Source organism: Solea senegalensis, linkage group LG10 (genome assembly GCF_019176455.1).
Source record: "Solea senegalensis isolate Sse05_10M linkage group LG10, IFAPA_SoseM_1, whole genome shotgun sequence".
Taxonomy (NCBI): domain Eukaryota; kingdom Metazoa; phylum Chordata; class Actinopteri; order Pleuronectiformes; family Soleidae; genus Solea; species Solea senegalensis.
This window is the reverse complement of record NC_058030.1, coordinates 7,521,851-7,539,270: the sequence shown is the minus strand read 5'-3', so window position 1 is coordinate 7,539,270 and position 17,420 is coordinate 7,521,851. Positions and strand designations below refer to the sequence as shown.

The following is a 17,420-nucleotide window of genomic DNA, read 5'->3' as shown; positions in this document are numbered from 1 at the left end:
TGTAAAGTGAGCAGGTGAGTGCATACCTCTCTAAACGAAAGCCTTTATGTCTCTCTGGTGAGGACCAAGAGCCAGTCCCAGTGCTCACCCTCGCACACTCACAGACTTTATAAAACATGAATGGAAAAATCAGTGAGGGCCTCGGTCTGTCCCACTGTCACTGCCAACTGTGAGCACGTTATGGCCACTTTTCCCCACAAGTGGACAATTTCTGCAACATTGCCTGAGGGAATTACCCACAGTTCATAGCAAGTGGGTGACAAACCAATCGGCCATGTATGATGGCAGCATTGAAAGAAAGCACAGACGGTGCAACCAACCATGACGGAAAGTAGTCAGAGGATATTTGGAGGAATGTAAGAATAAGTTACTTCATCTACCATATATTCAAATTTTGTCCAAAAGAGTCAATTTTTAGAAGGTAAACAACCTAAAAACAAGAAGAAAAAAAAAAATACAACCCTCTGCCAAAGCCACTTGGTAACATGTCTAGCAAGTTTAACAATTGTTTTTGTTTTGTTTTTTTAATCCTCAGGACACCAATCAGATCAGATCACCACCAAAATCTTATTAATGCCAAGATTTCTCTAAAACCTTGGCATAATTCTCTGGTCAGGGCACAAATTGACTCTCAGTTGCTTTACATGTTCTTGACGAACAGTGATGTCCCACATGCATAAACCAGCCATCCGTCGCGGGGGGTGCTGTGCCACTCTCAGCTGACATAGGGCGATAGGCTGGGTACACCCTGGACAATCCATCGCAGGGCCACACACATAGAGACAAACAACCATTCACTCTCACATGTCCAATTTACCTAATCCCCATATTGCATGTTTATGGACTGTGGGAGAAAGCCGGAGTACCCGGAGAAAACCCACGCACACACGGGGAGAACATGCAAACTCCATGCAGAAAGGCCCTTCTTCCAACTGGGGCTCGAACCTTGGTCTTCTTGCTTGCTAAGGCAAGAGCGCTAACCAGTACACCAACTGTGTGGCCCAAAACCAGGATTATATAACTGTCTCTGACAGAGTGCATCTATAATATGGCTTCAGCCTCAAAATTCTTGCCTCGAGTTGCTAGGCTCCCTCCCGCTAGGCTCCCAACTCTTGTGGGAATATGACATAGGCAATTCCCACAATTGACATAGGCATATTTGGACCCTATTTTGTGTCTCTCTCCGCCGGCCGTAGTTATTATTAATGTGGCCCCTGACTTATAAGAAGAAGTAGTTCCTGAATGTGGTTGTGCTGGCACAGTGAACTGTAACACCAACCAGAAAGGAGAAGTTGAAAAACAGAAAGTGTCCAGAGAGTGATAGTTTGCAGCCAGTCTGGTGCCTTTTTTTTATCATTATTATTATTAATAAGAATAATAATAATAATAATAATAATATTGTATGCAATGTAGCAGTCTGGGACATACAGTAATGTGCAAAAGTTGTTTTAGCACTGCTATAATGACCTTACAGTGTAATTATTTCTCAGTCACTTTGCTGGAACACATCCAGAATATATGTATGTATGCAGCTTTAAAATAACACATTTTCTGCTTCTACAGGTTAAAGTGGTAGTGTGACCTACCCTCATACTTGAGTAATAGCACAGCCCTGGCTCTCTTAAACCTGGAGTGGAATCCTAATTAATGTTACTGGTAAAACCTATGTTTTTCAAGAAATATCTGCCATGAAAAAGTATTTAACGCCAGTTCATTCTACACATTTGAGCTTTACCTACACAAGTTGTGTGAGTTCAACTCAGACCAACCTTCCGTCACATCATTCCAGTCCAAATGCCAATGATCAGAGAAACACAAAAACAGCAAAGCTGTTACCGTCAGTCAGAGTATAAACTCACCTGCAGAGTGTGTGTGCAGTCCAAGTCTCTACTGGTCTGTTCATTCTCTTCTTGTGCTACTAGGAATGATTCTGCTTCTGTAGAGGAAAGATTATTATCATCATGAAACACATAACATTTGTTTTTGTTTGTTTGTTGAACTGAAATATTCTACATATTGAGATTACGAGTCAAACATGAATCAAAATAAAACGTCATGACATTTATCATGACTTGTCTTATATGTTTGTTGTTTTGGTCCCTTTCCCAAGCACTACAAAACACAGACATTGTCAAACACCACCAGTTCCACACAGTCATTTTTTTAGGGCTTTTATGGTTAGTTTAGAAAGGGAGGGTTAGTAGATAGTATTTTGTTTGCTTTTGTTTAAAAAAAAGTAATCATGATGTCGGCTTGTTGATTAGGCCCTGGTTCACCCCAAGGTCTTAGCTACTGGTTATTCTCACTTGTGTCTCAATAAACTGTCCACATCATTACCATTTCTCAGCCCACCTCTAGTTTCGCTGTCCAATGCTAAGTCTTGATGATATCATCAGGTTGCCTGGAGACAGAGCTCCATACAAAGATCAAGCGGGATCAACAATTGTCTCACTCAGACTCCCTCTCCCACACATGCACGCACAGTCTCCGCACTGTTACTGACATCATTCCTCCGCCACTCGCTTCCCTCTTTTAACTCTGAAAACAATGCCGCTAAAATATGACGCTCTATTAAAAATGGAGGGTGACATTAAAGGGCTCTGATTTAAGCAAAAGTTACCCTACATGGACTAGGGTTTTACACTGCTACACCTATCATGAGATACTATGATTGCAGGAAAATTAAATGAGTCATTACTTTAATTAATATAATTGTCTATGGTTGTTTAATTTAATTTAATTTAATTTAATTTAATTTAATTTAATTTAATTTAATTTAATAATTGGCAATCTGGCCTACCTACCGATGTTGCTGAATGTTACTTCAGTTAATTTTATACATGACTTTGAAGGAATAGTAATAAGTGTGGGTGCACAGGTTTCTCATACGTTATCAGCATCTCACATACAGCTGACTGCGCTCTGTGTCCTCCCTGTGCCGAGGGTAGGGGCAGACATGCTATCAGTGAAAACAATGCTGTCAATCGTGACACAACGAAAAGATTTTAGCCACAAAGCAAATGGCTGACGTCATAAAATCTACCCCATCTGAAGTGAATGGCGTCTTAAACATACGATTGCCACTTTATCTTGCTGTTATATAGCCGTTTGTAAATCGCTCACTCTCCCACACGAGATAGAAATCTGTGATTTTACATTACTACACAAAAGGAGACGTTGATACACAAAGGAGACGTTGACCCTTGTCATTCTGTGACATTCAGATTTTCCTAAGTGACAAAACACACCAAACGAGGCCATAGTCCAGTCCAATATAGACTTTCTATGTGAACTTTGGGGCAGGAGAGTATACTGTTTACACAGCATCACATGTTTTTGTGGAGTTTGAAAGGGCTGTTTAATGGAAAGATAAAGCAGCAAGTTCCAAGCTGGCAGCTATGTTTTCATTCAGCACAGTCAGCTATAAGACACATGCCTTATGAGGTCCAGTAAGTACCTCATCCAAACACACTTAAAATAAATCTGAACTCTCCCTTCAGCATTATTTTCATGTAGAAAAACACTGTATGTGATCATGTATGATAATCTTGCATCAGTATACATAGCATTTAACTGATTAATTATCAATACATTTCTGCACTTCATGACTGTGATGTGTTTGAAGACAGACAGCAAAGCTGATACATACCTGTGACAGATGTGTCCTTCACTGTGACTGTGTTCTCTGCCTCCTGTTCCCTTTCCAACTTATTCCTTTCTCTTTCCTTCCATCCGTCTACTGCATCCATATGGTCCTTGTCAGACAAAGCATCCATATCAGCCACAACCACTGACCCATGATCTTTACTTTCAACCATGGCAACAGCTGGGTTCATGTCCACTTCGGACTGCGATGACTGGTATTCGCTTGTTTCCAAAGTCACAGGAAAAGTCTGTTCGTCTGGACCGTTATCAGCCACAGGAGTCGGGTCACATAGCGCGACAGGAAGTGTTGAAGTGTGACTCTCCTCCTCAAGTGTAGTTTTAAGCACCTGTGGCTCGCTCTCATGCTCCTCAGTCCGACAGTTTGAGTCTGACATGTCCATGGTACCTTCACTTCCCTCTGTATTATCCAGACTTTCATGTCTCTGCTCTCCTCCCTCACGCCAAACAGTTGGACATTCAACATGAAGACTTCCATCTCCACCCTGCAACTCTTTCTCTTGAAGCTGTGAACTTAAAAGTGGACAAGCGCTCTCTGTCAGACATTGGTCATTGTCCATCGGATCTTGCCCTGTGTCCATAACAGGACAAGGAAGTTGGCTTTCTGTCAGCACGTGAGGTTGGCTGTCTGTGCTGGCTGTGACGCTTTCATTTGCTTCTGGCACAGGCTCTGCATAAAATCCACCAGCTTCTTCTTCCAGCACTGAACATAAAGCGAGTTTGTTTTGTGCAGTTGCATTGCTTGTTTCTTTCGGCAGTTCTTGGAGGCTAGGAGTGTTCGAGAGGCTGACATCTGCCTGTTCTCTGAGACGAAGCTGTTCTGCTCGCAGCTTTTCTGTCTCACTTTCATAACCTAACTCTACAGAATGGGTCTCTCCCGTCAATGTATCAGTCGGTGACACAGTGGACAGTCTGTCTTTGTTCGTCAGCTGTGTAGACTGAGTGATGCCAGATAAATGCTCTGTCAGCCGTCTACAAGTATCAGTGGAAATGTTAGCATCTTGGGCTAAGGGTAAATCATTTTGGACGTCTTTGCTTGGTGACTGCTGGTTGAGCTCTATGCTCACCATGGCTGACGCTATTGCTACAGTCACAACTGCTACTGCTGTTGCAACTAGATTTCTATCGTGGTTTAAAGTTTTTTCTATGTCTAAGGAAGGAAAGTGCTCATCCTCCACCATTTTCCTTTGGACTATGGAAGATGACTCATTGCCATGCACTGTTCCACAATCATTTTCTTCACTCTTCCTTTTCCAAACTGTATTCTTACTCTCTTCCACCCCACCCACCAACAGCTCATGTCTGTTTTCCTCCTTGCACTGCTGATCTGTCAGCATCCCATTATGCATTAAATAGCCCCTCGCCTCAGTTGCCTCAGTCCTTCCTTCCTGTATTTGAAGTGCTGTACCTTCACATGGCAGACTCACAGCTTCTGTTTCCGCAGATATTTGTTTTGGTTTGTTTAAGTCCAAAGATTGTACTTGCTGTATATTCTGTTCAGAGGACACCACAAGACACAAATGCTCTCTGGTTTCTTTGGAATCTGAAAAAAGTTCCTTGGATTCCAACAAACCTGTCTGGTTCACAGATGCTTTATCAACAATTAACAGCTCCCCACTTCCTCCATTAGCCATTGTTTGTGGGACCAGACTGGCAGTCATCTTTGATTGCAGCTGTGAACGGTCAAACACTTCCTTTCCAAATACTTGCATAGTCATAATTTCCTTGCCATCTACCTTTATGTTGTCCATTTGATCAAGGCCTGAGGCAGTGGCAGCAGAATCTGGGTTAAATCCATCTTGTCCACAAACTGTGGTGTTCTCGTCTTCAGATGAGTCGTTCGTCTTCAATGTCTGTGACGATGTGACCTCAATCAGGTCTCTTTTCCCATGGTCTATGGGACTAGTAGAACTGGACTGTGAGTGTGGAGGGTCACACACGGGTCCAGTGGTGTCCCTGGTGTCCTCCGTCTGCCTGGGGAGCTGCATGAAGTCTTCCACTGTGTCCTCTCTGCTAGCTGGTTCAGGGGCAGCTGTAAACTGGATATGTGACCTTAGCGTTTGATCCTTGGCTTCAGACTCCAACTGGAGACTCAAACCCGTCGCTTGTTCTCTCTGTGACTCACTCTGACTCTTAGACTCAACACTAGAGCTAGAGCTAAGCTTAGGCTTACCGCCTCCTCTCCTCCCTTTCTTCTGTCTCCTCTTTTTCCGTCCCTTCCCTCCTTTCTCTTCACTCTTTGGCTTCTCGTCTTCTCTCTCTTCGATGTCTGTAGTCTCACTGCTCTTTCTGCTGTAAGTGGTCACTGTTTTACTGACCTCCTCTTTGCCTCCCTCCACTCCTTCCTCCTTCCACTCTGGCCCTACTTCCTTCTCTGGCTGTGATTCGTGTACTTCCCGTCTTTGTGCGGCGGGCCCATGTGATGGTGCTGGCTGTGCTCCAACAGCATGTGGCTGACTAAGTGCTGTACACAGCTGACAAGAACTAAGACCATGTTCTAACAGCTGTGGAGAAGTCAAACCACAAGCTTGTGGTGTATTCAGATCACACTCTGCCACTTTTATCTGCTCATGTTTTTCTTCCTCCATTTTGTCACTGTAGTACCATATTGATCGGGAGTTCACTTCCTTTCTGTTGGAGTCTTCACTGGCACCCAGTTCCAGATTTCCACTCTGAAACCAAACAGTTTTTGCTAATCCTTCTCGTTCATGTGAAGGTGATCCCTCTTGGCTTCCAGTCCAGGCTCCATCCTGCCACAGGAGCTTGTGTTTTTGTTCTGTGTCTGGGCACCTGGGGCTGAAGACAGCTTGGTCTGGCTCCTCTTGGTCTGTCTGTGTTTCCTGGGAACTTTGAGATTGTTCCTGACCCATGGCAACTGAAAGAAGACAAGATTACATTAAGGTCTACAAAGGAAAATCACTGTAAGTGAAGTCTATTACAGCACAGCTGTTCATCTCACAGTGACTCACCAAAACCTTTACATACAAGACTGGTACAAGAAACAGCAGGTTGTACCTAAACAACAACTAACAATGATAATAATAATCCCCACTGCACAGAAAGTGTATTAAATTAGCTAGAGTAAGATGCATCATAGCTGAGACAGAGAGATTACTCATAAACAGTGTGTAAAGAGAGCCAAAGTTTTATCTTGCAAATTATCTTCTAAAATCATTTGTTGTACTACTTCACTTGCTTCCATGGCATAATTTTCAGCAGTTTCAGAGAAATGGCATTATTAGGGTCTGACTTCCCTCTGGAGACTTGCTCTCAATGAAAACATGGCTGTAAGCTGGGACACAAGAAAAAACAATATAACATACATAATCAAAGGCTCACCTAATAAGACCTTTAAGTCTATGATATCTTAAGAATATGTTTGCCACTTTATCTCGACCATAACAGCTTGTTGCAGATGAAAAAAGAAAATGCTTTGCAAACTTCTCACTCAAAGTCCCCCAGAGAATATCAGTGATTTTACACCACAGCTTCACAACTTTGTGAAGCCATTGTTGTAACTCCTTTGTTTTTGAATTAAGCCAAGTGACATGAATTTACCAAACAAGGTAGAAGCAGACCAGCAGCTACTGTGGGCAGTCTAACGGCAAGATTTTATAAGGTGAGCCTTTTGTTAAGTAGGGTCAAATCTGTATATTTCTGTCCCCATTAGCCACCATGTTAGCATCACAGCTAGCCTGCATGTCTCTGGCAGTCAGCACTGCTTATGTGTCAGTACCAGTACAACCACACTTACCTGAACTATCTGTTCAATGAAGAACGATTTGACCTCCAAGTGAATTTTAGAGCACTCTGAAAAACTCACCTATTGTGTGGTGAGGTAAACAGAATTCCACAGGTGAGGTAGACGGTTCTTGTCTTGCTGGGGGACTCGCTGTCACCGTTTCTCTTTCTGTTGCCAGTCCACAAATCAGCACCTCTACTTCCCACTCCTCTCTTTCCTGTTTTTCAGCAATGGAGGGGGTAGGCAAGGCAACTACCTGCTTGCCTATATATGTCCCAACTTCTCCAGGTGGAGACACAGGCTTTATGGGAAATGGAGTCTCTTCTGCTCTGGAACTTTGCTGAGATTTTTTATTTCCTCCGTCACCAACCCAAACAAATGCCTCTGCTGGTGCTTCTCTCTCTGGTCCACTTCCTGTTGTCTCGGTTTGCCCCTGCGCAGTTCCCCTACTAGTCTTTGGGGTGTTTCTTTTTCCTACAGATTCCGTTGCACGTCTTGTGGTTTTTGCATTTCTTTTTTTGTTTTTCCTGTTCTGGGCAGCAGGAGGGTTGACAGCTGTTGCGCCCCTCCGCCCTCCCCTGGCTTCCTGACTCTGACAAAGAAGAGCACTGGCACAGGAAGCACGAGTGACAACAGCAGGGTCCTCCCCTTGTGTTTGGTCCTCCAATGACAGAGGACTTCCCTGTTCATCTGTTGTTGTAGTTACCAAAGCTAAACCTGCATCCTGTCTGCTCTCTTGTTGTTCATTCAAGGAGAGCTGCAGCCCACGGACAGGACTGACCTCTTTGATACCAGCAGAATTGGACTTTCCCTGAAACAAATAAGACAAATGAAAAGTAAGTGATCACTACATAAATAGCCTCACTCGCCCCAGAACAGCACTACATGAAAGCTTGTGTAAAAGCTGTCATGTGGAGGACTTCAACAAAAATAAAAAAATAAAAACTAATTACAGACACAGATTTAAACCAAGTTTGATTTCTGCACAGTTTCACTTTCACACCTTGTCCTGTGAATGGGGCTTTATCCATTATGGTGTGTTTCCACCGGCTCGACTACCTAGTACTTTTTTTGGTACCTGCTCTGGCGAAGTTACTATGGGATACCATGCGTGACGTCACCAGACTGCCGGCCACTGATTGGTCAGAGTGCCGTCACAGGAAGATCATGCCGAACAATGCCGATCTGCAGATCAGTTAAAAAGACTAAACAATCCTAAAAATCGGGGTTAATCTCCAACAATTAACAGAGATATGTCTAAAATCTCAACATTTACCAGAGGAGTCTGGTGTATGTACCAACAACACTGGTGATTGTGATCGGCATCACAATCTCTGGCAGTCATGGAGGAAGTACTAAACAAATATTTGAATGAACTGATTCTAATGATTCAGTTACACTGAAAACAACTGCTTTACAAGTCACTAGTCATTTGTTTGTGTGTGTCGCTTGTAAAAGAAGTCACAGCAGTTTCATGCAGCCGTGCAGTGATGACTCTGCCCACGTTGAGTAGGTACTATTTTGTAGTGGAAAACCAACATAAACCGAGTCGAGGAGAGGCGAGCTGGGATCATAGATGGAAAAGGGGCTTTAGTTTTGATTTTAAATCAGAGTTAATCGACATCCATGCAAACTTATATCACTATACCACTCTGGTTAAACTGGACACACTTGTGTCGGTATAAACAGGAAGTAGATTTTCTCTTCTGCAGTCGTTTGCTTAGTTTCAGAAAGTACTTCTTCTGAGAAACGACAATGGTGAAAATCTGAGCAAGACCAATGTCAATGCAAGGTGAAACTGGAATAGGTGTTAACTGCACTCTTTACTCACAGCTATCAGTCGACTGGCAACTGATAAGAACCATTCCAAAAGGAAATGCCGGTAACTGCATCATTGCCTTCAAAGGTCTGCGTTTCTGCCCGTCAAGACTAAACAGCAGCCAGCAGGATTTTCGGAAACACCAATGGCAATGGGGACAGCAGCTTATCCAGAACAGAAATTATGGGTTTTTGAAAAAACAAAAACAGTAGTATGGATGTAACCTTGCAGTCTTTATGAAGTCATGACATGACTGACGAAAACATAACAGGAGTCCCCAAATCACATGTGAGAAATGGCACGGGGCAACGGGGAATGCACAAAAAAGTTTTCTCTGTTTGTCTCCAGATCGACTGCTAAACTTTTCCTGCATCAGTGCCATCTATAATCTCTTTCATGTAATTTGATACTATATTGCTCTTTTTCCTTCTTCTGTACTGCCGTTCAGAGATCTGCAGTGTTCCACTGAGCAGTTCTCTAATTGGCAGCGATTGCATATTAGAATTTCAATTCTGTGGAAAGAAGATCAGGGTCTGTAAAGTGTTGGGAGGGCATTGATGAGCCTCTTTCATCTCATCTTTGAATATAGCCTGGAAACTTCAGGAAATTGGGCTGAAATCTAGGGCTGTTTTATGTACTGCAAAAAACCTGAAATCACAACATCCAATATATGAAATATCATAGTCAAAAAACACTGCATGCATGAAGATAAAAAGTTAAAGATAAAATAGCTTTATAAGGAAATGAAAAAGCCCCAAAATCTTGCTCTTTAAATGAGAAAGTATGTTTGTTAATTGAAAAAATATCAAATGTAGAAAAACTAATGGATTTGCAAGAAGATCTGATTTTGTGTGCATTTCTAATGAAAAACATGTAACCTAGGCTTTACATCAGTTCAGTAGGATCTGTCTCTTATTTCTGTTTAGACTCTAAACACTCAGTGAACATGAAAGGATTACCTGTGATCACGGAGTGAGGGAAAGCTACAGAACTGGTGCATTTTTGTTGTTACTGGTTCAGCTATTCCTCAATATTTTAAATAAGACCTATTAATGGTTAACTGTGAAGTAAATAAATCCTTGAGGATGCCCCTGATGTTTGTAATTGTTTTAGGCTGCATATACTAATGTGAATTTTATCTTTTTTTATTTGTATCTGGACTGTATCACAATATACTGATCATACCTAGATGGCTCTTAGTTCCTAGAAGTTCATTCGTTCACCTTATTCACAGTATTTCAGTTTATTCTATTCATCACAGCCTTTTTAATAAGTCACTAGATGAACATTCCCAGCAACACCGTGTGAGGCACAAGCATCACAGCACCACGCTATTAAGCAGCTGCCAGTTCACCTTTGCGTCTCTGTGTATCTGAATCAGTCTCCTCAGTTCCTCCACCTCCTCCTGTAAGCGGTGGTCTTCCCTGCTGTCTGCTCCCCCCTCTCTCTGCCGCTGACCGAGTAGTGTTAGGGTGTAGGTACCGAGGTCTGCGTGGCGCTGAAACACTTTGCCTTCTGGGTAAAAGTGCAGTTGCTCCTTTGGTTTCAGTTGTATATCTCCAGTTTCCTCATGCCTGCAATGACACCGAAGAAAACGACGTGTTTTTTAAAAAAGGACATGAATTATCAAACACAGGCGTCCATGTAATGTACTCTCTTGTTGGTTTAAACCATAGGCTGTTGTTGCCAGTGTTGGAATAGTGAACTTTGCCCCAAAGGCAACAGCCAAGAGGACCTCTCTTCCTCTGGCCTGCGCTGTGATTGGTCAACATTTCCCATCACAGGCCAGTTATTCTCAAGGCTGGAAAAAGCAGCCAGATGTGTAAGATCCCAAGTAAGGGATCCCTTGATTAACATTATGATCAATAATGCCAAAATATCCTTCCTACCCCGGTGTTAATGCTTCACTGATCGATGATGAGAATCCCCAACACTGTACACCAGGTAGCAGCCAATTGAGGTATTGTTACATTTATTCTGAAATTCTCTTTGCAGCTACGTCCTTGTACCGACAAGAGCAGATTACTTTATTTTTAGGTGGATTTTCTGTAGATGGAGTAAATAGTAATAATAACTTCAAGCCTATTCTAAAATTCCAACAGCAACTCTCCACTACAAATTACAGTATCTCTATTACCCTGTGATTCATATCATTTACAGTCTCCTTCAGAGTCAGCTCAAGTCACATTTTGTAAATATAAGAGAAAAAAAGGTAAAACTGCTAAAAGTAAAAGTTTCCAGTGTGCTTGTAGGAGGTACCGACAACATCAGTGCTGACAACACTTTGTGTGCCCCCAGCCTGCAGCACCCCCTGTGCTGAGAACCAACATGAGACGATTAGAATAAGATATGGATATAAAAACAGTAAAATAGGCAGTAAGGTGGAATAAAATAAAATAAAATAAAATAAAATAAAGAATATGTTCACCACTACCACTTTGAATCTCTTGAGTTAATCCAAACAAAGGATTTTAAACATCAAAGTTACAAAATAAGACGTTTGAACCTACTGGAGGAGACATCAGTGCAACAACACATTGGGGGTTGTGCCATGATGTAAAATCGCTGCTGCTCTCTATGGACTATGGAGCAGGGAAAGTTTACAAAGCAACACAAACTTGAATTTCACATCAGAAAATGTTGCTCTACAGCAAATTAAAGTGGCAGACATGTAGACTTAAGCCAGTCGAAATTTATTTCAGGTGTGGCTTTTGTTGAGTGACTAAAATCATTTTTCTTGAGTCCCCAAAAGGCAGCCATGTAACCAGTGAGAGAGAGCCTCTGTGGCTCAGGCTCATTCTCAGCCATTGTCTATGTGCATAAGTAAGTACTCACTGTGTGAACAGCTCCACCAGATGCTTATGTCCTCTGCTCTCTGCCACATCTGCTGCAGTTTGTCCCTGAGCATTGGTCCTCCTCAGAGCCTCCAAGCTTCCATCTTGCTGCAGGAGAAACATTGCCACCATCCTTAGTCCATGACTGGCAGCCAAGTGCAGAAGGCTGGATAGATGGTGGCCCCGTTGCACAGCTTAAAACAAAGAAGCATGAGAGGGTGAGAGGATGGACTGAGCTGACAAGACTGAAAAGAAAAGATAGTCTCTTAAAAAGAAAGAAAAACATGTAGTGGCTGACTATGAGAGCTAGCTTGTAATATTAAAAATGCATGTGCCCAAGGTAATTATATACTGTATGTTCGTATGTACTACTTTTTATTCATTCACTCTCTGTGAACATAATTCTTTAATTAAGAATTAAAGAATGCTGCGTTTGTATGCCACTGGTTAGTCTCACTGGCCAATGCAATGCTTCAGAGAGGAGGAGCTAATTGTCGCTTGCATGAACACAGACAGTCATGGGGTTGCACACTTAGAGAGACATTCAAAATAAAAGCATGCCTACTCACCACTGCATCTGTCCAGCAGGATGGACAAGGGTTCCTTTTGTGTCTCAGCGCTGCATCCGTGAGTGTCACTGTGCGTATGTGCGTCTGTTGCTGCGATGGCGTGTGTCTGGTGATTCATCCGACTCCCCACATCCATTTGTGTGTATGTGCGTGCAGTCCTGTGGTGCAGGCTGAGGTGTTTGAGGGCCAGGGCCAGGCTTTCATCCAACTTCTTACACTCTTTTAAAGGAATCTGATAGACACACACAATACATGCATAATTGTGGTATAGCGCTCCAGTAGCTGACATCACACAATCCCATCATGTGACACTACAGAAGTACACTATGATATTCATAAAACCTTTATTCTATTAGACAAAGTTAGGGGCATGATTGTTGTAAGTTAAGTTTTCCCTTAACTGAATCTGGATGTCAGCATCGTTACAAACTCCATTGCTAATTGACTTTAATATGTCGCTTATTTTACAATGTTCTCTTTATTGCGATGTGTAAGCAGAATGAGGGAGAGGTTATCAGAAAGTTAAAAATGTTGTAAAGCGGCAGGTGTGCTCCTGATATAAAACTATAGCAGGCTCTGCTTACAAAAGAACACATTAAATTAAAAATACTTAGTTTTTTTTCCCAAATAAATGCAAAATGTCTTGAGAGCTCTCACGGCCCCTCCCACTTACCTGCTTATCATCCAATAGCAATGCTTCCTGAGGAGCTGTGCTGTCAAGCAGGAAACTGGCCATGTCGAGGGCCAAGTCCTACACATAACACACATATTATTCAGAAAAAAAGACAAAAGCACAAATCAACTCAGCTGGTAGTGCATAGGAAGCACATACTGTATAGGAACATGTTGTTTTTTTGTCCTCACTTAATAAAAAAGAAACAAAAAGAATAAAAACTGTTTGGAATATGTCATCTGATAGCAAAATCAGCACGCAGGACAGCGTTCAGAGTGAGACCTCCTGATAATTGTAGCTCTTCCATCCATCGTCTACCGCTTTATCCTCCACCAGAGGGTCAATCTGAGCTGACATAGGGCGATAGGCGGCGGGGACACCCTGGACAGTTCGCCAGTCCACACACATAGAGACAAACAACCATTCACTCTCACACCTATGGTCAATTTAGAGAGTCCAATTTACCTAATCCCTATATTGCATGTTTTTGGACTGTGGGAGAAAGCCAGAGAACCCGGAGAAAACCCACACACACGGGGAGAACATACAAACTCCATGCAGAAAGGCCCTTGTTCCAACCGGGGCTTGAACCTAATTGTAGCTCTTTAATAAGATAAATAAAGCCATAACATATACTATATACACACACACACACACACATACATATATATATATACATATATATATATACATATATATATATACATACATATATATATATCTATATATATATATATATATAGATAGATAGATAAATATATATAAACATATAGAGGGTATCAGGTCCTCATCTCTGGTTGGCTCAGTGTAAACGAGGCTGACCTGCAACAGTACGGCCACTTCAAAGCCAGGAAATTGTGACGTTACCTGAATAAAGCAGAAGGTCTCTTGTGAGTGTGTGTCCACAGGTCGACCTGGCCGAGCCCAGCATAATGTCACCAAAACCTGCTCACACACATTATGGGCTACACAGAGAGAGAGAAAGAGAGAAGAGAGGGCACATGTGTGTCATTTCCCACACATAACACAAGTCATTCATCATTACTGACACTAACCCTGACACAAAAGGCAGAATATAAGTATAAAGAACATTCAAGTTTGTCCTCATAATGTGCCAAATCCACTCGGTGCAAACATGTACACACCCTGGTCCCTGTATTAGGTACAGAGGACACCTGATAAACAGTGAGGAGTGACACCTGGTATGGCTGCCTGCTGCTGTGGCCAATCTGCTCCAGTGTTTAACAAGGAATTATTCTAGTTCTGGTCATTCTCCTCTGACCTTCAGCATCAACAAGACATGTCTGCCATTTACTGGATATTTTCTCTTCTCTGGACCATTCTCTGTAAACATGGTTGTGCATGAAAATCCCAGTAGATGGGCAGTTTCTGAAATACTCAGACTTGATAGGATGAAATGGCCGGTCAGTGTAGGTTAGAATTAGGCTCAAATTAGGTGCATGGCTAACAAATGTCGAATGCCAATGAGTGTCCTCACAACCCCACTAAAATGAGTGTAGGTGTGTGTGTGTGTGTGTGTTCGTATTACCTGGACACACTGCCTGCAGAGTGACACGGCTGACACGCAGGGTGCTGGTGACATGTCTCTGGGTAGATCCTGAGAATAAAAGATAAAACTCCACCTCCTCCTCAGGCTCTTTTCCCTCAGCATGCGACAAATCGTCATTGTTGAGCTGAACAGTTAGCACACACTCTCCCTGGAAGAAGACACAGATGTACACAAACTGATTTGTCCACAGACCAACGATATTGAGTTTACTGTCACAAAGGAGCAATGTTTACATATTTATATTTAGGAAAAACAATGAAGCAATTATCAAAGTAGGTGTCAAGATGTCCTGGACTCCTCATTCCTCCCTTCCACATGCAATACTGTATATACTCTACACAAGATACTGCAAATATCAAGTCTATATATCAAGTGTATATTCTGCTTACTGTCTATAATGTACATTCTACATTCTATATTAACTGATTTTTATACAGTGTTAATATCTTTTTATATTGTAATTTTCTTTTTCATGTTTATTATTTATTATCTTTACTTGCTGCTGTAACAATGCAAATTTCCCCACTGCGGGACAAATAAAGAACTATCTTATCTCATCTTATCTTAAGAGATTTAGAAGTTTAGCGACTTCTGCTCAACCATGTCCTGATTCCGGGTGACTGAATGCAAAAAGTATAGAGTGAAATAGGCATAACCTGCAATGCACTTGCAGCAGTGCTATTAACCATCATGATACTCACATAGAGTGGAGCCTGTTGGGGATTCAGTTTCATGGTGCTGGACTGTAGGGGAACACACACAGGGGGACAGAGATGTGACCATTTACATTCAATTTTAAACACAGTAAACACACACAACAAGAGCTCAAAACCCCTCAAATTGAGTACAATTCATGTCATGTGTTTGAAAAAATAAAATAAAAATAATCATCATAATTGTGCACATTTAAGTGGATATCAAAGATGATGTATTTTACCATGCCCTGTTAAGAGCTGAAACTATTAATCGATGTTTAATCAATTACTAAATAAATTAAATTAACTATTTTAATAAACAATTAATCGATTTGAAGCTTTTTTCAGGATTAAAACAAGATTTCCAATTGTTTAAGCTTCTTAAATGTGAATATTTTCTTCATTTCTTTGCTCTGGATAATACAGAAATCATTAAAAGTTAATCATTTTGGTTTGTGGACAAAACAAGACATCTGAGAACATCATCGTTGCCAGGTTTGACGAACACCGATCAACATTTTTTAAGCTTTTCTGATATTTTATGGACCAAACGATTAATTTGCTGTCAAAATGTTAAAGTCATCAGTTTTAATTGATTTAAATTGGTCAGTTTACTTTTGGCAGGCCGCTACTATATCATGAATAAACTTTTATTTTCTTTAGCATTACATTCTAAGTAACTGAAAACACTGAATGCATGTAACATCATTTTAAATAACTTGGTGCGTGTGTCTTCCCTCTATCATGTGATTTATGAACACACACACACACACAACACAGTCATGTAATATTTCTCACCTCTGTGAGCAGACTAAAGAAACTTAACAAGAGAGAAATGAAGGTAATGAATACTGGGGAAACCAAGTTATACACTCTGTGTTCGCTATAAAAAATGAGCCCAGAGTGTCCAGAAAACTCCAAATGAGAACAATATAGTGAAACAATATTTTGGACTGATGACACAGTTGGTCTTGAAATGCTGAATTAATGCAGCCAAAGCTGATACAAGATTAGAAGGTGAAATGGCTCTGGTTGAAGAGCGACCTAAAGACTACTCGGCTCTAGTGACTCTACTTGGTTTGGTATCAGGCACGTCGTTTTCCATTACTTACCTCCTCAACTGGGCAGGGTCGTCATAGCATGGCTGCGCAAAGGTGCCGTGATGTTGTTTTATACCCAACACAACTAGTGACAAGCAAAGCATTTTTTAGTGCAATTAATCATTAGAATCAATTAATTGAAAAGATTCATTCAGTACTTATAGTAATATGGCTGAACGTGTTGGGATTCGGCTCGCGATCGCCTACTTTCTGCAGTGCTGTCGCTAAATACACCAGAATCCTCTTTTAAATATTGAGATTATAGAAAATTCCTTGCTACATATTGGAGATCAACGCAAGTCTTTTTAACTGATCTGTTCAGTTTGATTCTTGTGATGGATGTTGCCCTCATGACTCTTCGGGTGATGACACACATCATAAATATATATATATATATATATACTGTATATACATATACATATATATATATATATATACATACACACACACATACATACATACATATATATGTACATATATATATGTGCATACATATATGTACATACATATATATACACATATATATATACATATACATATACACACATACATACATACATATATGTATATATACATATATGTATACATATATATATATACACATATATATATATATATATATATATATATATATATATATATATATATATATATATATATATATATATATATGAGACTCAAGACCTTTCATGGCTGCATAGACATTGGGGAAAAGTAAGGCAAATTCAAGGTAATCTCCCTTACTATTACGCACA

The 17,420-nt window shown here is 41.1% G+C and overlaps 2 protein-coding genes across 8 annotated transcripts in view; both read right to left on the bottom strand.

Moving 5' to 3' along the window:
* LOC122776381 (receptor-type tyrosine-protein phosphatase zeta-like) overlaps positions 1–17,420 on the bottom strand; it is a 940,026-nt gene that overhangs the window by 218,660 nt on the left and 703,946 nt on the right. The gene's annotated exons all lie outside the window — the stretch shown is intronic.
* Positions 1–17,420, bottom strand: part of LOC122776380 (A-kinase anchor protein 13-like) — a 49,582-nt gene that overhangs the window by 27,392 nt on the left and 4,770 nt on the right. For all 4 annotated transcript variants that reach the window (XM_044036885.1, XM_044036886.1, XM_044036887.1 and 1 more), the window contains exons 2-11: positions 15,572–15,613; positions 14,850–15,018; positions 14,168–14,265; positions 13,301–13,378; positions 12,628–12,859; positions 12,060–12,252; positions 10,579–10,798; positions 7,487–8,216; positions 3,650–6,538; positions 1,860–1,936 (exon numbers count right to left, since the gene is read on the bottom strand). In XM_044036885.1, the coding sequence (XP_043892820.1) occupies positions 1,860–1,936; positions 3,650–6,538; positions 7,487–8,216; positions 10,579–10,798; positions 12,060–12,252; positions 12,628–12,859; positions 13,301–13,378; positions 14,168–14,265; positions 14,850–15,018; positions 15,572–15,604 (4,719 nt within the window). In that variant the 5' untranslated portion in view covers positions 15,605–15,613. The remainder of the gene's footprint in view (positions 1–1,859; positions 1,937–3,649; positions 6,539–7,486; positions 8,217–10,578; positions 10,799–12,059; positions 12,253–12,627; positions 12,860–13,300; positions 13,379–14,167; positions 14,266–14,849; positions 15,019–15,571; positions 15,614–17,420) is intronic.